The sequence below is a fragment of the Embiotoca jacksoni genome, unplaced genomic scaffold, assembly GCF_022577435.1.
Source record: "Embiotoca jacksoni isolate LCO1_2020_lvr unplaced genomic scaffold, fEmbJac1.0.p SCAF_52, whole genome shotgun sequence".
Lineage (NCBI taxonomy): Eukaryota > Metazoa > Chordata > Actinopteri > Embiotocidae > Embiotoca > Embiotoca jacksoni.
The window spans coordinates 639,120-662,500 of record NW_027185406.1 but is presented as its reverse complement, the minus strand read 5'-3'; the positions used below and the strand labels follow the sequence as shown (position 1 = coordinate 662,500).

General features: G+C 40.3%; 2 protein-coding genes across 4 annotated transcripts in view; both read left to right on the top strand.

Annotated features, from left to right (window-relative positions):
* LOC138212101 (uridine-cytidine kinase-like 1) overlaps positions 1–9,217 on the top strand; it is an 18,731-nt gene extending 9,514 nt beyond the window's left edge. The window contains exons 8-15 of one of the 2 annotated variants that reach the window (XM_069172350.1): positions 3,135–3,154; positions 4,117–4,215; positions 4,360–4,453; positions 4,596–4,658; positions 5,261–5,383; positions 6,113–6,220; positions 7,028–7,184; positions 7,444–9,217. In XM_069172350.1, the coding sequence (XP_069028451.1) occupies positions 3,135–3,154; positions 4,117–4,215; positions 4,360–4,453; positions 4,596–4,658; positions 5,261–5,383; positions 6,113–6,220; positions 7,028–7,184; positions 7,444–7,520 (741 nt within the window). In that variant the 3' untranslated portion in view covers positions 7,521–9,217. Of the gene's footprint in view, positions 1–1,849; positions 1,867–3,134; positions 3,155–4,116; positions 4,216–4,359; positions 4,454–4,595; positions 4,659–5,260; positions 5,384–6,112; positions 6,221–7,027; positions 7,185–7,443 lie in introns of both variants that reach the window. The other variant, XM_069172351.1, reaches the window with a different exon arrangement.
* A 470-nt stretch (positions 9,218–9,687) lies between these two features.
* mpv17 (mitochondrial inner membrane protein MPV17) lies at positions 9,688–22,704 on the top strand. Of its 2 annotated transcripts, none has more exons than XM_069172318.1 (8): positions 9,688–9,757; positions 10,569–10,649; positions 12,473–12,588; positions 13,636–13,728; positions 16,211–16,306; positions 20,972–21,004; positions 21,102–21,154; positions 21,452–22,704. In XM_069172318.1, exons 1-8 carry the CDS (start codon positions 9,697–9,699, stop codon positions 21,519–21,521), a joined length of 603 nt encoding a protein of 200 aa, XP_069028419.1. In that variant the 5' UTR covers positions 9,688–9,696; the 3' UTR covers positions 21,522–22,704. The 2 variants fall into 2 exon arrangements, with proteins under 2 accessions (XP_069028419.1, XP_069028420.1); XM_069172319.1 differs by having other exon boundaries at positions 9,733–9,839.
* The last annotated feature ends 677 nt before the right edge of the window (positions 22,705–23,381 follow it).

The following is a 23,381-nucleotide window of genomic DNA, read 5'->3' as shown; positions in this document are numbered from 1 at the left end:
TCTAAACTTTTTTTTTTTTTTTTTTTTTTAACCTGGAGCCTCTCGGGGTGTTTTATTTATTTATTTTTTTCAGCCCTGGATAACGAACTCAAACCTTCGCTACTCGTCCTCGGCGTAGCGTTTGACTGCTAGCATGCTAACGTTAGCGTCCTCGCTGCTTTCGGTAAATGCGCGTAAGGATGCGTTTAAAAAACAAAAAAAACAAGCAGCAGAGCAAAGAAACGGATGCACGGTAAAAAAAACAACAACAAGTGCGCAGGAATTAAATAAATAAATAGTGGTTACTGGACGTAACTACAGTTCTACGAGTATGCTCGTTTTTTTTTTTGGTGTCTTTCAAGACAACGGCGTGGGATTGAGACTACGAGGACCAAATGTGAGCGACGAATTCCACCGGATGTTTCTCGGTCTCGTTGTCGCTCGGCGGTCGCGTCGATGCCGAGGTCGGCGTTTTTACCCGAGATCAACGACCCGCGTCGTAACGTCGTCCCGCTCGCTTTTTAAAAACATTTTTTTTATGACCCACGAACGAACCGCCATCCGACGTTTTCATTCGGCGGAAGGCGTGTAACATCCGTCAACGCCCGCAAGCGTGTAACACGGATGAGAGGAAGCGCACGCGTCAGCGTCACGCCGAGCACAAACACGTTACAACAAGAGAGGTGTCGTTACCGTATGATAAACATAATAAGAATAAGAATTCAAATAAAAGGTTCGGGTCACCAAAAGAAAAAACTGCAGCGATGAAGGTTTAAATCTCGATTGAAAACGACAAATATTTACTCCAGCTGACGTTTCCGGATTAATTCCAGTTCATAATATTAAAGTATTAATCAGTACTTATGCAGAACTTTGGTTGTTTTGACCTCATTGGTTTTTTTTTAAATATTTAGGTCTGAAATTTGATTTGAATTTTTTTTTTTCTGTTTTAAGTCTGTCTGAAGTTGTGCAGCACTTTGGGTAACATACTTATATTTGATATATATATATATATATATATATAATATCATCTTAATAAACTGATCTTACTAACACAACAGTCCTGTAATTAAAGCTCACTTTTAGCCTAATTAGAGATTTATTCATTCAACTCTTTTTTTTTGTTTCATATATATATATGAAACAAAAAAAAAGACAGTTCAAGAGTATATATATATATATATATATATATATATATATATATATATATATATATATATATATATAAAGTGTTTCTATTATTTTGTCCCTATTTATATCCAACGTAGAAGGCTAAATTATAGAAACGCCTAGAAAAACTAAACCTGTAATCTCGCCTAATTCGGTTTCAACCAAAAACTGAATATTATAACCTCCATATTAAAGGGCTGTTACTTTGGTGTTGGCGCTGGAGCGGATCAGCGGGAGGGACGCTCGAAACAAACCAAACCACCTGTGTGTGTCCCTCCCGCTGATCCAAAATCCACAACCAACTGCAATAATTCGTTGTTTTCACGTTGTACAATCAAAGTAAACGGTCACACGGACCCACTAAAAGGAGATCGATGATCCCATCCAGCTGTTGTCCAGTCAAACATGAAATTAAAAAAAAGTTCAGGCTGGAGGTGTTTCAGTTCGGTGGCTCGTTCGTTTGGACTTCGTTTTATTTTATTTTTTTAAGTTTATGTTGTGGATTCTTCTCTTTGGTGTATTTTATCTCATGTTTTTTTTTTTTTTTTTTCCTCCTCCTTATGTTTCTCACTTTTTGCACACACACACACACACACACACACACACACACACACACACACACACACACACACACACACACACACACGGGTGTGCACGTGTGTCCTCCCTTGCCTGGCTGAATGCTGTGTTACCATTCCAGCGTGAGATCACTGTGAGGTACGACTGTTAGTGCTTTTTTTATTTACATCTTCCTCCTCCTCCTTCTCCTCTTCCTCCTCATCTTTCTTCTTCTTCTTCTTCTTCTTGTTCTTCTGTTTTTTTGTTTCTCACCTCGTTTTCAACCAAACTTCACGTGAAAACTAAACTAACAGCTTTCTTGTTTTGGTGGTGTTTTTTTTTATTGTTTTTTACTACTCAAACCGTTTTAATTTGTTTTTGGGCTTTGATATATATTTGATTATTATCTATTATATATATACATATATATATATATATATATATATTTTTTTTTTTAAAACACCAAACCAGACATCAAATTTAAAAGCTCTGTATTCTGTGAAATACCAGAAAGATTAATCTCACACTGATAAGACTTAATTACTAATTACTAACGCAACTGAAGTTCATTTATACGTAGAAGCTCTGCGCTGTAGCTTTAAGTCGACACGTTAGATGTTTCTGATCACTTTACAAAACTCAGATAATTTAGTTTTATGTCAACATCTCATCCAATATTTCCCTAAATTAAAAAAAATTAAAAAGACTGCAGTGCAAAACAATGCAAAGGTTTAAAATACAACGATTAAACACTTTTGAAGAAATCACGTCCTCTGAACGGTGAAACAACAACCTGTCATGAACTCTCGTGACGTCCTCGTTCGCTTGAAACCGGCTCGTTCGGTCACGTTCACGCCTACAGCCACGCCGACGTGCAAAACCGGCCCAGCAAAAGTCGTGAAAACGTCGTTGCTAGGCGACGGCGTTTAGAAGCCACGGAGACTAACGATCTGCGTAAAGAGACACGCCGCGTTCAAATGGAACTCGTGACCTCGCGGTTTCAACACGGGAAGTCGTGGTTGAGTCGTAAAAACATTGTTGCTAGGCAACAACAACGTGGACGGCGTCTAGAAGCCATAGAGGCTAACAATTTAGCATGCTAGCAGCTGGGGGGGGGGGGGGGCTAACGAAATACAGGGGGGGGTGAGGCCGTTGGGAAGATCAACATTTTCCTCAGACGTTCAGCTATTATTGAAGTTACGAAGACAAACTCTACTCTCGTTGAGAATTTTTTTTGCAGAACCAGCAAAAAAATGTAGTTGGTTGTTGTTATGGTTTCACTGCTAACGCTGTTTTCTCTCTTCCTCTCCTCTTCTATTTGAATTTTTTTTTTTAATTTTTTCCCTCTTGTCTTTCCTGTGTTGTTTTTCCTTCTTCCTCATTTTAAACATCTTCAATCTCATCAAATGAATATGTGTCACCTGCAGAGGAAGCTCCGCTGGGATATGTGAGGCTCGCCTTGGGCATCTTATTTATTTATTTTTCATTGTTGTAGTTTGAAAGCGGAAATTTGTTGTGTTGGAGTTTTGATGCAATCTGGCTTTTTTTTTTTTTTTAACTCGTTAAAATATGTAACACGTATTTTAACTGCAGCCTTTCACGACCTGAAATTTAATCGTTTTTGGCTGAAAACCAATTAAACTCATTTACAATTATATAAAAACCACCCCAAAAAAAAAAGCATGTTTTTATTTTATTTTGTTTTTGGGGGAGCTGAGCATGCATCAAATAAATAACAACATTAGCCGTGAGTTTAGATTGTTTCATCGCTCTTGAACATTATTAAATGTTTGAAAATCGCAGCACAGCACAATGATGTGCGTGAAGATTCAACACTTTTATCAAATCATGTTTTTTTTTTTTTTTAAAACAGTTTCACCCCAAAAAGATCGTGATGAGAAATTAGTCGAATGTTTTGATTATTTAACACAAAAAAATCCTGGATGATTTTTGATTCAGAAAATAAAAGTCTTGTGTTAGTTTCGTTTAACGAAATGTATAAATGCAACAAATCAGCTCAAATTTGTTGTGTTGGAGTTTTGATGCACTCTGGCATTTTATTTTTATCCTGTTAAAATATGTAATCCAAAATATGTAATCCATATTTTAACTGCAGCTGCGCATTTTACGACCTGAAATTTGCTCGTTTTTGGCTGAAAACCATCAAACTAATTTACAATTCTGTAAAAACAAAAGCATGTTTTTATTTTTTCATATGTTTTTTTGTTTTTATTATGATTTATTTTTTAAACCTTTTCACCCTCAGCCTCGTGATGTGAGAAATTAATCGAATGTTCTGATTATTTAACTCACAAAAAAAAATCCAGGATATTATTGATAATATATTATTATTATAATTTTTTTTTTTTTTTTACTTTAGTGTGTATAAACGCGTTTTCTTTGCCACAGGTCCGCTCTAGCTTCGGCTCACCAGGGTCAACCTTTACCCAAAACCCTCAGCGTGATGGAGAGCACGCCGCAGGTCCGCGGCATGCACACCATCATCAGGTCAGAACACACACACACACACACACACACACACACACACACACACACACACACATACACACACACACACACACACACACACATATCACAAGTAACCTTTTTTGGTTTATTTACCCTCCACCTCTCTGCCCTGTGTTTCCGTAGGAACAAGGACACGAACCGGGACGAGTTTATCTTCTACTCAAAGAGATTAATGAGGCTCCTGATAGAACATGCTCTTTCCTTCCTGCCCCTCAAGGTGAGTTTATTGTTGTTGTTGTTGTTGTCTGAAGGCTTCTTCGTCGACCTCCTGATTTCACTTTAATGTTGAATCTTGTCGCAATAAAAAAAAACCGTTGAGCGTCTTTTGTGACGGTTGTTTATTTTTTTGGTCTCTCCAGCCGGTGTCTGTGGAGACGCCTCAGGGCGGCGTCTACGAGGGGAAGAGGCTGAGCGGGAAAAGGGTGAGTCGGCTTATTGAGGCGACATCTTTGTTGTCGTCCAGTTGTTGCACCTTTTTTCCAACTGCCAGTAGCAGAACTTCCTCCATTCACGTTTGGTACCAGGTGCATTTTTCTGTTTTCGTTTCCCACTGCAGATCGTAGCCCTCAGCGTAGCAGCTCGTCGTAACGGTGCCGCTGTAGATTTCATAGAAAAGGGGACGTTGCTTCCGGGTCTGGATGTTGAGCTGATTTATTCTTAACTTTATGGGTATTCAAACTGTATTTTTATAAAATGGTGGTGTAATGAGACCACCTTCAGGGCTTTTTTGAACTAGTTTTAGACATAATAAAATAATAATAATAATAATAATAAAAGTGGCTGATGCGGAAGCGCCTTAAAGCTGCAATACCACCGAGTGCCACCAGAGGTCGGCTCCAAAAAGCCTCCGGCTCCATAGACTCCCATTCAACTTCTCTCATCAAATACAAAGTGAATAAAATGTGTCCATCAGTTATCTCGGTGTTGTTAGCTAAAGTCACTCCTTATTATTAGTTTTCTGATAATAATCCCGTCGTTAATTAGAAAATATGCTTCAAAAAGAGGTTTTTGTTTTTTATTCCAGATCACGGGTGTTTCCATCCTGAGAGCCGGGGAGACCATGGAGCAGGCTCTGATGGCCGTGTGCAAAGACATCCGACTGGGAAAGATCCTCATTCAGACCAACCACGACACCGGAGAACCAGAGGTGTGTGTGTGTGTGTGTGTGTGTGTGTGTGTGTGTGTGTGTGTGTGTGTGTGTGTGTGTGTGTGACCACATTGAAAGCAGAAAATATATTTTTTTTCTGACGTCACATCTCGTCAACTCTACGTTCTTATTTGGGTTCTTTTTTTTTGTTTTACATTTTTTTTATCCTCCACCAGAATCGATGATCCACATTTTAAAGGGTATTATAAGTTTTAAGATGTTGAATTCATCGCTCAAACTTTCAGCCATGAAAAAGGGTTTTGTCACACCGGGTGCTTTCTTCCTTTCTGGCTGTTTCAGGCCTCTTCAATGCTTCTTCGTGTTTTTTCTGGTTGCTGTTCTCTTAACTGAATCTCTCGTAAGCGATCGGTTCAGTTTCCCCGTCCTGTTCCTGTCTGACAGATATAAAATGTCCTTTAATGGTTTTTGGCTTCTGAAGCGGCGCCGACGGGAAAAAGTCCGAGAACCAGCGCTGCACAAGACGCCGAATGCATTTTTATCAGAAATGTATCGTTTGATAAACGTTTGTGTCGTTACGATTGAAAAGTTTAAAAGTGCTTTAAAGTGACAAAAATCATTTGTACCACAGTGAAACATTTGATTTGCTTCTTCTTTTTTTTTTGCAAGGACTTTATGACTTCAGCTACTTGCAGACCGAATCAGGTGATAAATACTTTGAGGATCTGAATATTTCCTGCTGTTATTTACTGACTCGTTTCCTTCCTCCAGCTTCACTACCTTCGTCTACCTAAAGACATCAGTGAGGATTACGTCATCCTGATGGACAGCACCGTGTCCACCGGGGCAGCTGCTCTCATGGCCGTCAGGGTTCTGCTGGTGGGTCAACAAAACACGTATTAACTTATACTGAGGCTCATTAACGTCTGGATCAAATCTTCTGTCAAAACTCTTCGGTGTCGGTTTCACTGAGAGAAAAAAATAAATAAAGCACAAATATGTTTGGGAAGAGGAATTAATTCAAGTAGCCGAGCCGTCGCACATTTGTGACATTATTTAATTTATTAAATATCTATATTTTAGGGCAACAGAAACTGGTTTGAGTTGCTGGACTGAGAAAGATTGTAACATTGTTAAAAAAATTTTTTTTTTTAAAAAGACCCTAAAATAGAAATGATATAACCAGTTGTATGAAGCAGGCCGGGTTAAGCTCCGCCCCCTCATGAAACACACAGCGGTCAGAGGACGGTAACGCGCCCCGCAGACTCTCGTAAACATGCGCACGCTCTTGAATTTAAGCTGTCGCGATGCAAAAAAAATGTCGAGTATCGATTTGTTATTGTTCCCGTAAAAGAAGCTGCTTCAGCTGGTTTGTGGTGGAGCTCAGCTATGTGAATCAATGTTACTACAAACCTGAGTAGCTCTCAGGGACTTTTCTTACAAAAAATAAAAAATAAAATAAGGTTAGAGACCCCTGGTGTCGAGTGTCCACGCTAGTGTCAACAAACGACAAGCACATTTTTTGTTGTTGTTTACCTTCCTTACTGACAAAACTGAAACTCTTTGTTTTCATTCAGTCGGGCCGGTTTGTACGTTTTCTTGAACTGTGACCAGCCAGAGTGTAAAAAACGGTTGTTTGTTTTTCTCCCTCTTTTGTTTGTTTGCATTTTTTTTCCCTCCGCGAAGGATCACGACGTGGCCGAGGACAAGATCTTCCTGCTATCGCTGCTCATGGCCGAGATGGGCGTCCACTCGGTGGCCTACGCCTTCCCGAAGGTCCGCATCATCACCACGGCCGTGGACAAGGAGGTCAACGACCAGTTCCACATCATCCCGGGCATCGGTGAGGGAGGAGGCGCGCTCCGTCTCGTACTGTTTAAGAGCTCAAATTGTATTTTTAGCCTTTTATTGGCAGCCGGTGGACGACCGTAAGAAAGGTGACGCGAAAGATCCGTCAGCTGAGCTGGTGAAGGTTCATTTAACGGCGAAGTTACGGAGGGTGGAAAAAGCTGCCGTTGCCGCGGCAACAGTCACAAACTGTCCTTTGTCCTTCGCCAAGTATTCACAGCTGCTCTTCTTCTCCCTCTGCTCCTCCTCCGAAGGTAATTTCGGAGACCGTTACTTCGGCACCGACGCTCCGTCCGACTGGTGCGAGAGCGACGAGGGGATGGACTTCTGAGGAGAGGGACCAACCAGGAGGAGGGCGCAGGGTTGTTTAAAAAAAGAAAAGGCACTTAACCCACGAAAAAACTGCGTAAACGAACCCTCCTGCTCCGATCTGCTCGGCTCTGTTTCCACACTGGTAGGTCGATGCGAGTACCAATGAGGAGCTCCAGGTGGAGGCGGAGCTTAACGTTTGAAGTGGGCCAAAGTTCAAAGTGTTGCCTCTACCGCGGGATGCGGGGGGAGGGGGGGGGGCGTCGCCGGTGATGTGGTTTTTTTTTGTCGTCAATTTTATCGGTTTACCGGAAGAGAAGTTTGGATTTTTTTTTGCACAGTCAACCTTCACCAGCCGGATCGTGTAAATACAAATCACAGCGGAGAAGATTTGACTTTTAATCAACCAGATTTACTTCAATCACTAATAATGGAATCATTTTTTATTGCACAAATACGAAACGGAAAAAACCCCACCAGACTCCGTCGCATTCGTGTGCAGTTTCAGGTATTGTAGCTAGCTAGCGCTCTTGTGCGATGTTTTTTTTTTTTTTCTCAGTTAGCGTTTCACAGCTTTGCTGCTGAAGCTTCGGCTCTCCGTGATGTAAAAAGCTTTTGATCTCAGGCGACCTTCGCTGAAAGGGAAAGCCAACGACTCGTACTTGAAGAAGAAGACTGACATAATATATGTATTATTTCTTATTTTTTATTGTTACACTTTTTAAATCTCGCTTCTTTGGTTTTTCCTCCGCCGGTAATAACAGCGAGCCGTACCGCCCTCCTCGCGGTACCACTCGACTCCGCCCACTTTTTTTGGGTCCCTAGCTACTTCTCTACGAAGCCTGGAGTCGTCCGGTAAATAAAAAAAATAGTCGTCCGTAAGTTACGATTCTCTCGGACCAATCGGTGGTGAGGTGATACCAAAACAATAGTACCAAGTTTTTAAGTCGTGTTGACATTCCTGCTTTCAAGAATCAGTATTTACTGCGCTGGAGCTGCTAACTCGAGTCAACATTGTATAGCAAGCGAACGCTTCGTGGTGCGTTCGCTTGTCAGCTTTAGTGCAGAAACCACTGGTGTTACTTTTTATCGCTTCTTGAAATTAAAAAAAAAAAAACAGAAAAACGTCCGCGCTGGTGTTGACATGAGGTGTCACTCAGAGAACCGGCTCCGTCACGGGACCTTTTACTTGCTGCTGTTTTAGGACCATGAAAAAAAAACAACAACAAAAAAAGTGTTTTTATTTATTTATTGTGTTGTTTGCAGGGATTCTTGACATACTACAACACACCAGAGGTCTTTGTACAAAGAGAATATTATTATGTTCATTTTTTAACAACAGGCCTTAAATCATTGGTCAAACATAAGTTTCTCTCCAACGCCGTGTGATTAATTACGTTTACATCCAGCTGTTGCGCAAAACTTTAAAATCAATGGGAGGAAAAAACATCATGTATGTAATTAAAAGCAAATTGCAACAAATAACTTGAAATAAATGTCAGCTACTGTCTCTGATTTACACGAAACAGTGAAGCAACCTACGAACTGATGAATTACAACGTGAATAATGACTATTTTCAGGTTGCTCTGTTCAGCCATGTTTTTGTTTACCTTCGTTTGGCAGATCAGAGCGTCCGCTGTCATTAATATTTGTTGTTTATTTGTTTTTGTAACGTGTCCCTTCATTTGTACAGAATAAAAAAAGTAACTTAAAAACAATGAGACTTTCTATTTTTGTAACTTTTGTCATTTTTGGGTTTTGTTTTATGCTGGGGTTGTCCGCTAGAGGGCAGCACAGGGTTAGATTATGTTGTTTACAGCGGAACTGACGCAGACTAGTTCTGGTGATGCCTTCAGGGACTGTGGGAAATATTTTTCTTCACCTTTAAAACAAAAACAAGGTAATTGAATTACATTTTCTCTTTACGTGTTAGAAGAAAAATGTTGACTTTTATATTGTCGGGACCTGTTGGAAATTTTAGCAGGAGGAAAAGCACAGGTGGAATCGATCATATAAAAAAATGAAACTATTTCAATGTGACTTAAATCATGACTTAGTAGATTGCAGACATCGATAATAGTCATGTGATCTTCCTACTGTGACATTTCAAAAGTTCTGAAGTCACAACACCCAATAACAAAACTATTGTCTTCTTTGATGCTATAATCAGATTGGGAGAGCTGAAAAGTCGGAGCTGATGCGGGGGCCCCTGAAGGCATCACCGAGTACTGTCTCAGTTGAGCCGGGTTCGGTAACAGGCATGTACACATTTCATTTACACATTGACTGCATTATTTTGTGAATTAACAGACATTGAACGCAACACGTTGCCCTGTAAAGGTGAGTTGAGGATGGAAAGTGGTTCAGCTCCGTTGTGTCGGTCAGATTCTTGAGCAGAAAGTTACAGAAACGTGATCAAGAAGAAAAACCGACCCGATCAAACATCGGTACTCTTAAGTTCTGTTGTTATGTTCATTCACACTTTGTTAAAGCATTAGTTAAGTTAGTTAACACTGTGACGTAACGACTTCAGCAACGCTGTCGTGAGCTTAGCCAGCACGAGAACCGGACGTTGCGCCGAAGGTGATTAAAAAGAATTGGCGTTTTAAAGTTTATTTGGATATTAATTAAAGGACGCATGAGCTATACCTAGGCTTTTGTTTGTGGCTGAATAAGTCGGACCCGCTTTTTAATTCGGCATGAAACAAGAATTAATCGAAATGCTCACAGTTGAATAAAATGTGACATTTTGTCACGCACAGGTGACCGTTAAACCTCGCCGTTTAACAAAACAAAACAAAACTTAATTTCAGTGTAAAAAGCCGTAAGACTTAAAGTTTTAATATTTCCAAATCGTACATGAAGTATTGGAGTCCTACGAACAATTTGGTCTGAAAGGAGCACACCTAATTCTACTAATTGGATATGCACCGAGACTTATTAGGAGGGCTGCTCGATTTGGGTCACGGTGCCTGCCGGTTGGGCGGGGTGAGTTGGTGGAGAAATCACGTTTATACAGTGACCCTTTGTGATTTTGTTGTTCTTTTCTCTCTCTCTATATCTTCCTAGGAGGGAGAATGGCGGTCCTGTGGAGATCCTACCAATCCTTGATGACCAAATATCCCTGGACAGTCCAGTTAGTGACCGCTGGTAGGAACGACTACTGTCGTACACATTGTGCATAAATCCAACTTGCTGCAAGTCTTAAACAGAAGATGCAAAAAAAAAACCAAACATGTCATGTTCCAAACTCCCATCAGAGATGCAGAAATTGTTCTTTCTTATACGTAAAATATATATTTTTTTGTTGGTTAAAATAAAGTTGAGACAAGTCTCAACGAAAAACACAGCGAAGGTCGACTTTATATGACCTTTGCTCCAGTTTTACTGTGAGGCCTCGGTGACAACGAGCAAACAAAACTTGTGAAAAAAAATTGAAACCCCTGCTACTTTCTGGATCTTTACATTTTGGCAAAATAAGCAGTAAAAAAGATGCTTATTTTTGGGGGATTTATAGCAGGAAAAAAAAGCAGCTTTTTAGGGCAGAATTTATTAAAAAAAAAAAAAAAAAACAACAGTAGGGAAAGTCTGCAGTGATTTCTAAAGAATGTGTAGGGATTTAAAAAAAAAAAAAAAAAAAAATTTGGTGACATTTTCAGGTTTGTTACGTCACCAAAAGGCATGTCGGAGCTGTTGTGCATCTATAAATCTGACTAAATACGTGCAAATGAGTGTAGAATAAAACCTGAAGATGATGTAGCCTCAGTGTTTTTCTAGCTTGTAGTACCGCCAATTCACCGCCAGATGGAGGCAGACGTCCGATGCAGCCGAGGATCCTTAAGGAACCTTTTTTCTGGAGAATGAAAAAGCTAAAACCGATAAAGTCTGGGCTGTAAAGGAATTTAACTCTACAACCAAATAAAAGTTGTTGCTAAATATTTTTTTACATAGAAATGAATCAAATGACTGCAGCTTTCTGAGCTTTTTTTTTTTTCAACCACTTTAAGATGGTTAATTTGATTTTATAACACTTTTGTGTGCACATTAGAGTCAAAAATGTTGTATCCTCTCTTGGTTTTTTTTGTGTTTTTTTTTTTATCAAAATGAGAATATGCCGTTTCCATAGGACGTGAGGAACCTGTTTGTTTACATCGGGTATTTCTAATCCAATAAAATCCGCTTCGATTTCTTACATTTGGACCACTGAAACTTTTTGTAAACTTACGACAGTTTTTCATTAAAATGACAAACCTCGTTCTCACACTTGTTGACATTTTTAGCAGGCGGTCTAAGTCTAAGCTGCGACATGAATCAGGGACGCTCTGGCTCCTGATTATCATCCTGACCTCTGAGTCACATCAGACGCTGCTCTGCTTCATTACTCAAAGATGATTCCCTGCATATTTTAGCGCCGCAGTTAAAACGGATCTTTATCGAAGCCGCTTCACTAAATTAGCGTTTTATTTTTATGTATGCGTGTGTGCCATCGATGGATGAATTCTGTTCGTCCGTCCGTCTGTCACGTCCCGATATCTCGAGGACACTCGGAGGGAACTGCGTGAGATTTGACACAAACGTTCGCTCGGACTCCGGGACGACATGGTTAGACATTTTTGGTGGCCAAAGGGTCAAAGGTCGCCGTGTGTGACCTCACGCGACTGAAGCGTTTACATGATAGAATTTCACCCGAATGTTTTAATGGGACAAAAACAGTGAAGCGATGACTTTGTTTTTTTTTTAATACCCCCCCCCCAAAAAAAGGTCAAAGGTCAACGTCACCATGACATCATAAATTTCTGTAAAAAAACCAACACTTTTCTGAACATGTTTATAAGTGAGGACCAGACGAGGAATCTTTGACCAGACTTCACATCTGACACTGAATCGGCGTCCATCTTCAAACTGCTCCGTAATGTGAAGCTGATTTTTTTCTTCGTTAAGCGTAACGGCTCCCGTTCGTTCGTCATCCTCAGGCTCTCTGGTGGGCGTCGGTGATGTCATCTCCCAGCAGCTGATCGAGAGGAGGGGATTGGCTCATCACAACGTGCCGCGGACGGCGAGGATGATGAGTATCGGTTTCTTCTTTGTGGTGAGTGTCGGTTTAAGACGTTATTGTATGTACACAAAAAAAAAAAAAGAAGAAGTGGGGCAAAGTCATGTGACGTTTTTTTTTTTTTTTTTTAATTCTATCACTTCAAATATTCACCAAAATAAAAGCATCACATACAGGATGAAACTGGACGCTCGACATGAAGGTTTTTATTTCAATGTTGTGCTTCTTTTTTTTCTTCTCACTTTTCCGAGCAGCTTTAAAACTTCTTCTGTAGATCTAAGTGACGCTTTAAATCTCCGTGTCCGTGTGTTTTCCTTTTCTACGCTCTCCGTCGTGTGCATCCTGTATGTCGAGTCCTGCGACAGCTTCACAATTCACCTTTTCAAGCGCCGTGTTTCTTTTTCCGGCGTCGCCGTGACGACGGTTGAAGTTTATTTATGTTCCGGTAATCGTCTTACACTCTGTCAGCGGGCTTTTATTTATTTATTTATTTATTTATTTTAATTACAGGCAGGAGATGTATGGACGTTTGTCTTGTCGGGAAAATAGCTCTCGTACGCAAACGCAGGACGGAGAATTAGACGACATCTTTTACCGGCGGCTAAATTTAAACTTCATTCACGCCGGTCGCTCGTCGTTCGTCATTCGTCAGCACATCAGTTCGTTTCATTCGGGGTTTTCTGAAAGCAGCACGCAGATGTTTTAAGGAGGGAAACTGTGGACGGAAAAGCTGACGACTTTTCTTGAGTGGGAGCAAACGCGTTGAACTTTAGTTGACCTCGAGTCAAATTCTTCATCAGTTCAATAAAAACACTGAATGTTGTCGTACCTTTTAAGGTCGCGACGGATGTACGAGGTATATTAAGTATTTCAAAAGAACTTCTCTTCATATGTTTTCGTGCACGTCTTTTACAAATCTTGTAATATTGTGCTCACAATTGAATTTTGAAAATGTCCCACTGTTGACTGAAGGGTTTAAAATAAGAGATATAAATCTTCTGTTCATCAACTACTCGACTGATCGTTGCAGCTCTAACGAATAATTCTACTTTTTTTGTATTTTATTTTCTCTCTCCAACAAAGGGTCCTGTGATCGGCAGCTGGTACAAAATTTTGGACCGACTGGTTGTTGGAGGAACTAAAAGTTCTGCCATGAAGAAAATGTTGGTCGACCAGGTGAGAGAAACACCTGAAGCTCTCCTCTTCTTCTTCGTCTTCTACTACTTCTACTTCTTCTTCTACTACTTCTACTACTGCTACTTCTTCTACTTCTTCTTCTTCTTCTTCTTCTTCTTCTTCTTCTTCTTCTTCTACTTCTTCTACTTCTTCTACTACTGCTACTACTTCTACTTCTTCTACTTCTTCTACTGCTACTTCTTCTACTTCTTCTTCTTCTTCTACTACTTCTACTTCTTCTTCTTCTTCTTCTACTTCTTCTACTTCTTCTACTTCTACTACTGCTACTACTTCTACTTCTTCTACTTCTTCTACTTCTACTACTGCTACTTCTTCTACTTCTTCTTCTTCTTCTACTACTTCTACTTCTTCTTCTACTTCTTCTACTTCTTCTACTTCTACTACTGCTACTTCTTCTACTTCTTCTTCTTCTACTACTTCTACTTCTACTTCTTCTACTTCTTCTACTTCTTCTTCTACTTCTACTACTTATTCTACTTCTCCTACTACTATTACTTCTACTACTTCTACTACTTTTAATTCTACTACTTCTCTTTCTACTACTTCTACTTGTTCTTCTACTTCTAATTCTACTACATCTACTACTAGTAGTTGTACTTCTACTACTTCTTCTAATTCTCCTAATTCTTCTTCTTCTCCTCCTTCTTCTTCTTCTCCTTCTCCTTCTTCTTCTTCTCCTTCTTCTTCTTCTTCTTCTTCTCCTTCTTCTTCTTCTTCTTCTTCTTCTACTTCTACTGTTGTTGTTTAAAAACAGGCCAAACTAACCGACATCTGAAGTGTAAACACGCTGAATGATTTCAGCCTCGGTTCGTTAGATGTGTCCAACAGATGAATCTCCAGCCGCTGACATCATTTCTGTGTATCAGACTCACGCTGACAAGACGAAACTCTGTCGACGCGTTTAATAGTTCCTCCATATTTTTCTCTCTCGGATGAGTAACCAAGCGGAGGCTGATCCTTTTGTCCTAAACACCAATTAGAAAATTATAATTTTTTTTTTTTTACTTCGATATCTTTAATGTCATGCAATTGAAGATTCGTAAATAATCTGCTCGATATTTTTCTACATTAAAACAATAATTAATTAATGTATAGAATGTCAGAAAAAAATAAATCATGTCTTCCAGTTAAATGATAATAAAAATGTATAAATATCTGATAAACAGTGCCGCATATTAAAAGTCAGTTTACACGTGAATCACAAATAAAATGTATGTTGTGTTTAAATGAGATATTAATAAACGAGAAATAAAATTCCAAGAATAAAAACCCAGATAAAATTTAAGATTACTGCATTTGTCGATAGACAGAAAAATATAGAAAATAGCAAATCACTGTTTATTATTGGAGGTAATTGTAATATTCTCTTAAAAGTAGACGAACATTTGTCTCTGCTGCCCCCTGGTGGTGGTTGTTCTTTTGTGTAACTGCAGCGTTTACCAATGCAGCTTGAACTCGGAGCCGCAGCAGAACGAGACTTTAAGATATCTTTCGATATCTTCCACTTCCTCCTGAAATATTTACCTGAGCTCCGACGGTACGCCGCCTCCCTCCGCGTCACCGCTACGCAACAAACGAAGTGCCGTTCGGAGAGTTTTGAAAGATTGAAGGCGTCTTCCTGCGTCAGACCTGAATAACAGAAGGAAGTAAAACGGACTGTTTCATGTCGAGACGTTTCTCTTCAACCGACGTCGACGAACAGCAGAGATTTTAACAAAAGCGTCAGCGTGTTTTTATTTTTACGTTCTTTATTTTAGATCTCCATCAGCTTCCTCTCCAAAAAACAACAAAATAAAACTAGCGATAATTTAAAAAATGATCATTTATGGCTTTTATTTTTTTTTTTTTTTTTTGACCTCATGTAAATGATGTGCTGCTCAAATTGCAAATTCTTCGATCAGTTTATGTCCTAGAGGTACATTTTTAAATGAATATTGACCTAACAAGCCAAATGTAGCTACGCTTCCATTACTTTTCCTAATTCAGACCAGAAACATCTGGAATCTGTAATTTTCTGATGTGTTTGAGGTCATTCGGTTGAACAGGCAGTGATTTCTTGAATAATTAATTTTTTTGGGGGGGCTTTTAAAATATTTATAAACAATTATTCTGTAAAAATTTTCGAGCTCACAATCCAAAACAAATAAATTTTGAGGCTATAAAACTTACTCGGCTACAATATGTAGAAAAAAATATTACAACAACAATTAAATCTATAATGATTCTGTTTTCTTCTTTTTCAAGAATCAGATTTAATATCTGAGTTTGTTGAGGTGAAAACACTCAATCAGTTCATTAACGGACCTCGCTGTCGTCACTTGTTTTTTCATTATTTTATTCATTATTTTTCAGACCGTTTTTTTTTTTTTTTTTTTTTTTTTTTACGATCAACGGTCTCAGCGCCGCTCTTTAACTTTTACTTCTCGCTTTTTTTTCTTTTTTTTTGTGTGTGTCGTCCCAGTTGTGTTTCGCTCCGGGCTTCCTGGCGTCGTTCCTCGGTCTCTCCGGAGCGCTGAACGGACTGACGGTGGACGAGAACCTCGCCAAGCTGAAGAGGGTGAGTTGGCGAGCTTTCACGTCGGCGTCGGCCGGTTAGCGGCGGTTTGCGTCCTCTGCTCTCTGTGTGTGTGTTCGGCGGAGGGCGGGGCTTCGTCACGCGGAGCGGAGCACGGGAGGGACAGGTGAAGTGACGGCAGCGTCAGTCGTGTTTGAGATAACTACTGACCCTTACGTTTACTGTAAGTGAAATAAAAGAAGCCAAAATAACTTTCTGAAAATCTGGTCAAAATATGTTTGTTTTTTTTTTGTTTTTTTTTTATATATATATATATACCCATCCATCTTGGCTGTCAGAGAGGAAACTGACTCCTGGTTTTGGTTTTTTTGCAAAAGTAAATGAAGAAAAGGCGACATTGGTTATAATTATGTTGGAAAATCTGCCTGGAGTCGCTTCGTTTAACCTAAAAAAACCTCAAAACTGTGTTTTAAAAAGGATTTTTACCTCCAGTAAAAGCGTTTTTAACCCGGTCTTTTCCTTTTTCTGTCATTTTGTTTTTATTTATAAATGTCATGTTAAAGGCACAACAGGGAGTTTACTAGCGTGGAGCCTCAGATGTGGGTTTAAACAGCAGATGAAATTTTTTTTTAAAAAATCGCAAATTTAGGTTTAACAGAAATGTTTTTTTAAACTTGAACAATGAAAAATCTATAAAACTTTATTTAAATTAGAGGTTGAAGATCTTTTTAGAGTCGACACAAACCGACGGTGTTTTCTCAGGCGGGTTTTTTTCCCGCACGCGTCGGCTAAACGACGGCACGCGGAGAGGAAGTTTGTCTTCCGTCGCGGGTACAGAATCCGACCTCCGACGCTCACCTCCCATTATTATTATTAGAAACTATTTCCTGTGATGGAGGAAGAGACGAGAGAGGAAGAGGAGGAGGAGGAGGGGAAGGTGGAAATAGCCGGAGTGACTCATACCTTCGTATATATACGTGTGTGTGTGTGTGTGTGTGTGTGTGTGTGTGTGTGTGTGTGTGTGTGTGTGTGTTTGGCATGCCGGGTTCAGAGCTAACCGTCTTGTCGTCCTGTGCCAGCTGCTCAGACGTCCGTCAGCGCCGTGCTTACCCGACGTGCCGCCTCGATCGCCATCAATTATTTACCCGACGGAGAGGCGGCGGGCCTGAAAGGCCACGCTGGTAAATGTCAGAAAGGACCGAAAATAAATGACAAATGTGCCTCATTTACAACGAGGCCGCGGAAATGTGAGATGGAAATTAACGGAGCCTCCGAAAAAACAAAGAAAAAAAAAAATCAACAGCCGACGCCGCTCGTTTGAAACCGGACGCGCTTTCAGTCGAGACTTTTTTTTTTTTTTAACCTTTTTCTTGTTTACCTGCCTGTTGACCTTTTTCTTTTCTACCTGAACGCCAGCAGCTGATTGTTTCGTGCAAGTTTGGTGTGCGTGTATATATATATAAACATATATATATATATATATATATAAACCGCTAAACTGAAGTTAAGTACATTCAAAACTTTGCTTCTTCGGGGGCTAATTTTCTTTATTCCAAATTTACATCATTGTAGCCTTTTACAGACGAGTTAATGCCACTCACACGCTAATGTTTTCATCTTTAACACGTTTATTTTAGCGTGCTAATATTTGCTGTTTAGCGCCCATCTGTCCAGTTTCCCAGCAGTAATGTGCTGCTCTTCTCCTGTTGTTTCATGGCGGCTGGCAAACAGCTTTCAGGTGAATTACCGCCACCTGCTGACGGGAGTAACGCATTACAACCATGGCGCCGGTAAAAACAGGAAATAAGGAAGAAAGATAGTCCTATAGTCCATTTTTTTTTTTTTATACATCTTAAACGTCTGAGAATATTTTGAACACCGTGGCATTTTAAAAACAACAATTCTGTACGGCCAGAAGTATTTTCTAAGATCTCGAGGAGCTCTCGCTGCAGTTTGTTTCCACATTTTTCCGCGTTGCAAATAAAATTTGAACGTAGAAATTACGCCACTAGATACTGTTAACACACACTTCAATGTGATTTAACTCCTGGTACGAAACACTAAAGTATAATGAACGATAAGCCCGGGAACCTCCTGGAGGAGGAAACAAAAGCCTCGTCTCCAGCGGTGGAACGATTTTGATGCGGCTTCACCTTCAGGTGGTGAAGTCATAATTAGAAAAACGGTTTCAGCCACGAAAAAAAAAAAAGAACAAATATTGTAACCAGAACATTGGCTTGTTGTTTTTATATGTTGCGGTGACCTTTAACGGGATGACAGGCACGTTTTGTGTGTGTGTGTGTGTGTGTGTGTGTGTGTGTGTGTGTGTGTGTGTGTGTGTAAACAAGCACACACCTTTTGAATCTAAAAAAAGTCCACATCGACCACCGGTTTCATTATTATTTCATTACATTTCTTTAAATTATTTTCATGCCATTGTTGCGTATTTCCAGTGTTTTTATTACATTAATATCATAAACTTAAACTCCCCGTTAACATCCACAAAACTTCAAACCTGGTTCGTCCGCATAAGAAACAACACGATGATGACAATGTGAATCGTCTCTTGGAGTGCCGATGCGGCAGGTTTGAACGTGTTGAAAGTCTCCTTTTAAATAAAATAATAAAACCACAGAATAAGAGTGTGCAAGTCATGCAAACATTTCAGGGGGGGAGGGAGGGAGGGACTCACTTTTTGGAGGCAGCCTCGAGTGGCCGTCGGAGGAACTGCAGTATTTGGCTCGTTAGTTGTTGTTATTTTGGCGTGTCGGCTTCATTTTTCAGCCCTGGCAACCGACGAGAACGCCACGGCAACCGCGTAGCGACGCTGCGGTGACATTGCGGTGACCTCCCCGAACAGCGGCACGCCAGGAAAACACCTCATCACGAGCCACCGAACGATTCCCCCCCCCCCCCCCACTCCGTGCAGTTATCACTACGGCAACAACTTTTATTTCTGCCAATTTGTTTTACATATTTAACTTTTTTTAATTCAAACATAGCAAAAGACAAAAAAAAAAAAAAAAGGGCTAAACAACTATCCTATGTTCTATTATATGTTCCGTATGGAAGCTTTTTCTTTTCTTAAATCATTTTTAAGTTTAAATGTAGGAATGCGTCTTTGGTGTGAAAGCTTGAATTAGTTTTTTTTAGTTTTTTTTTTCCCGTCTTTTGACTCAAATCTGAACATCTACAGTCTACGTTGAATACCAAATTATTACGCAACAGTTTATTGGCCAGCTGCTGAGATTTTCTGGCCTCTGAACATTTTTCTTCCCTTCCTGGGTTGTTTTTTTAAAACTTCGCACCAACTCTGAGCTTTCGCTGTGTCAGCGTTTCTCACTTCGCCCTCCCCCCCACCGGCGGTTTCGACTGTTTCTGTGACAGAGAGCGTCGTCGGGACGAAGCTCAGAGGCCAGAAGTTTCTGTACAGATATTCGATGTCAGCAATATTCAAGGATTCGAGGAAGGTTTTGAATTGTCATTTTAGACACGCGGGGACATAAATGGAACAAAATTCAGATCTCGGGGTCCCAGTTCGGCACAATAAAATCAATAAAATGAAAAATAAAAGCAACAAATAAAGTATGTTTCCTCTTGAGATTTATTTATTTATTTATTTTTTTCATAAAGCTGTTGCGAGCATCTTTTACAAAGAATCTCATGTCTCATGAATGTAAAAATGTGTATATTCATCCGCAAACAGGAACTTAAGGAAACATGAAGAGGAGACGCAGATGAACATCACTGAATTATTTAATGGAGTTTGTAATCTGCGCTGCAGGCTGAGTTCTTATCAGATAGTCGTGACTGTTGTTGTTACTGTTTGGATGTTGAGCTGATTTATTTCTTAAATTTATGGGTATTCAAATGTGCTTTTAAAATACAGTATTTTTCTAAAATGGAGGTGTAATGAGCCACATTTCTTCAGGGCTTTTTCGAACTGGTTTTAGTCATAAGCAAAATAAAATAATAAAAGTGTTCGTAGCTTCCGGGTCTGAAAAATGAGGCTAAAGTGGAAGTGTCTTCAGCTGCAATACCAGCGAGTGCCACTAGAGGTCGGCTCCAAAAAGCCTCCGGCTCCATAGACTCCCATTCAACTTCTCTCATCAAATCCAAAGCCAATAAAATGTGTCCATCAGTTATCTCGGTGTTGTTAGCTAAAGTCACTCCTTCTTATTAGTTTTCTGGAGGTCCATCTGAAAATAATCCCTCATTCATTAGAAAAGAAGATTCAAGAAGACCTGTTTTTGGGGGTGTCTGTTGATTGACAGATCTGTGGTGCAGTCAGGTTACAGCTATCGGTGGGCGGGACGTAGTTTCGTCAGGTTTCCAATCTGATCAGTCGGATCCAGCGCTGGCTCCTCCCCCAGCTCGTCCAAATATGGTCACTTCCTGCTCCAAACTGCTCCCAACTAATAAGATGGCGCCAGACAAAGTACGAAACTCGAGGCTTCATAACGGCCGCTTGGTTTTAGTACTAAACTACTCGGTGAATTATCAGGAGATTCTTCTAACTCGGGTAGTTAAATCCATTCATCTGGATTAACTAAACCTGGCTTGACTTGACCGAAAACATACTAATCCAGGATTTAGACGAGCTTAAGCCTGACTTTGTTCTGTTAACATTGATTTCTATATTCTGATTTTTGAAAACAAATTTACGACATAAAACCATTTCTCACTTCTTTTTTTTTCTTCTGACAGGACTACACAGACGCTCTGATCTCCAACTACTACGTACGTATGGTTCCTTATTCTATTGATACATAAATATTGATTATTTCATTATCGTAAATAGTGAATATCGCGGCTGAACGTTTCCCGTTTCTTTCAGCTTTGGCCTCCGGTTCAGATCGCCAACTTCTACTTCATTCCACTGCACCACAGGTGAGCTGTTCAAAAACTCGATAAATATAACCGTCAATCAGCTGATCACGTGTGCAGTTTGTGTGTAAAGTGCAGACGAACTTGTGTGTCTGAAGAAGTCCAATTATTTAACACCTAAAAGGAAAAAAAAATAAAAAATCCTGTTTTAGACTTAAATTGTCCGAATTTACTCGGTACTTCAAAAAAACAACCATTTAACTCATGTTTTGGAGTGTTTGTCTTAATTTTCTCCGGCCGATGACGAAACCGTCCGACGCCCCGCTGAGCTCGAGTCTCTCTTCTTCCTTCCTCCGGCAGGTTGGCCGTCGTCCAGGTCGTCGCCGTCGCCTGGAACTCCTACCTGACCTGGAAGGCCAACAAGATATGAAGGACCATCGCCGAGCATGGTTTTACACTCACTCGTAGTGTGTGTGTGTGTGTGTGTGTGTGTGTGTGTGTGTGTGTGTGTGTGTGTGTGTGTGTGTGAGACAGACATGGGCGTAACTTACTTCGGGCTGCTGAGTCCTCTTGGTGTTTCTCGATGTTCCGAAGCTGTGACCGGCTGAGTCAACGTAAAGGTCGGGAGGAAAGCGCTTCGTCCTCGTCTGAGTGACAAATTCACACTTGAAAGTCAAAACTTTCGCATTAAAAAATGTCTGTGAAAGTTGAGTATTTATGGACACGCGCCCACTCATACCTGCTGGCTGCAGAGGAAACTTCTGATGTGTGCGAGGATCATTTGTCAGCGGTTTCCGTGTTTTGTGTTACAATGAAGAAACTTTTGGCCCGATTTTCCGTTAGCGTGATTTTAATTTACAATGTTTGTTTTTTGTCTTCACCGTCACCTCGTCCACGTAGCTCCCTTTATATAGTATTATTACGTTGGGGCCGAAGACTATATATAAAAGCTTCTGGGGTCTGAAAAATTAAGCTGATTTGGAAGTTTCATAAACTGCAATACCACCGAGTGCCACTAGAGGCTCCACAAACCCTCCGGCTCCATAGACTCCCATTCAACTTTTCTCTTCAAATACAAAGTCAATAAATGTTTTCCACGACTCGTTATGGTGTCGTTAGCTGAAGCCGCTCCTTCTTATTAGTTTTGTGGCGCTCCATCTGAAAATAATCACTCGTTCATTAGATATTAGGTGTCAAAAAGTGGCATTTTTGATTGACAGGTCTTTGGTGCAGTCAGCTTTCCACTGCAAGTGGGCGGGCCATAGCATTACCAATCAGATCGAGTCCAGATCCACTGCTCCGCTCCTTCCTATAGCTTGTCCAAATATGGGCATATGTCCCCCCCCCTTCCCCTCCCCCACCCCGTTCCCTGATTTTATTCCAAGACTAAGCTAACCAGCTTCATATTTGCCGCATAGACAGAAATCTTCAGTCATCATGACTATAAAATGTGAAAGTTTACCTTTTAACAATTACTGAATTTAACTAAAACTCCTCAAACTTACGCAATAAAATGTGTCTGTGACGGTGTTGAAGTTCTTCAGGGTTTTATAGAATCTTTATTTTCACAATGTGCACATATTTTAATAAAAAAAACAAAAAAAAAAAACAATAATTGAGTGTTTTTTGGTGTGAAAGCGAATGAAGTTTCACATGAGTGGATGTCAATGGCGTGTTTGACCTCAATAACTCGGCTCTGGAGGGGTGTGGGGGGGGGGGGGGGCCTGAGTGTTTTTGGAGGGAAACGTGGAGGCTGCCGAGTCGGGCGGGCGACCAAATCAGCTGCACACAAACACAACTCGGCTAAATGAGGGAAAAAAAAAAAAAAAAGAGTCTGACAAATGCACTGAAAATCCGCCAAATAGCCGTCGTCTTCCTCCGGAGGGACGAACTCTTCCCAGAAAGATGAGATTCATGTCGTGATTCAACACCCAGGATCTCACCGTGTTTAACACCGAGCCAAGGTAATTAAAGGAAGACACAGTGAGGAGTCTTGCTGTGGATGTCGACTGATATTTAATCTTAAATGTCATTAAAATACATAAATATATATATATATTTTTTTTTAAAGGAGGATTTTAACAGATTTCTTTTTTTTTGTTGTTGTCAGAAATCCACACGAATAAAATAATCAGGCAGAAATAATCCAAGACTATGATTTTTTAAATGGAAGAAGAAAAGTTGGCCAACCTGAAGTCTAATCAACTTTACTCCCACCGGAAACTCTCCCCCTCCCCCCCCCCCCCCCACACACACACAGTGACGCCCCTCTACCCTCCTCCTGCACCCC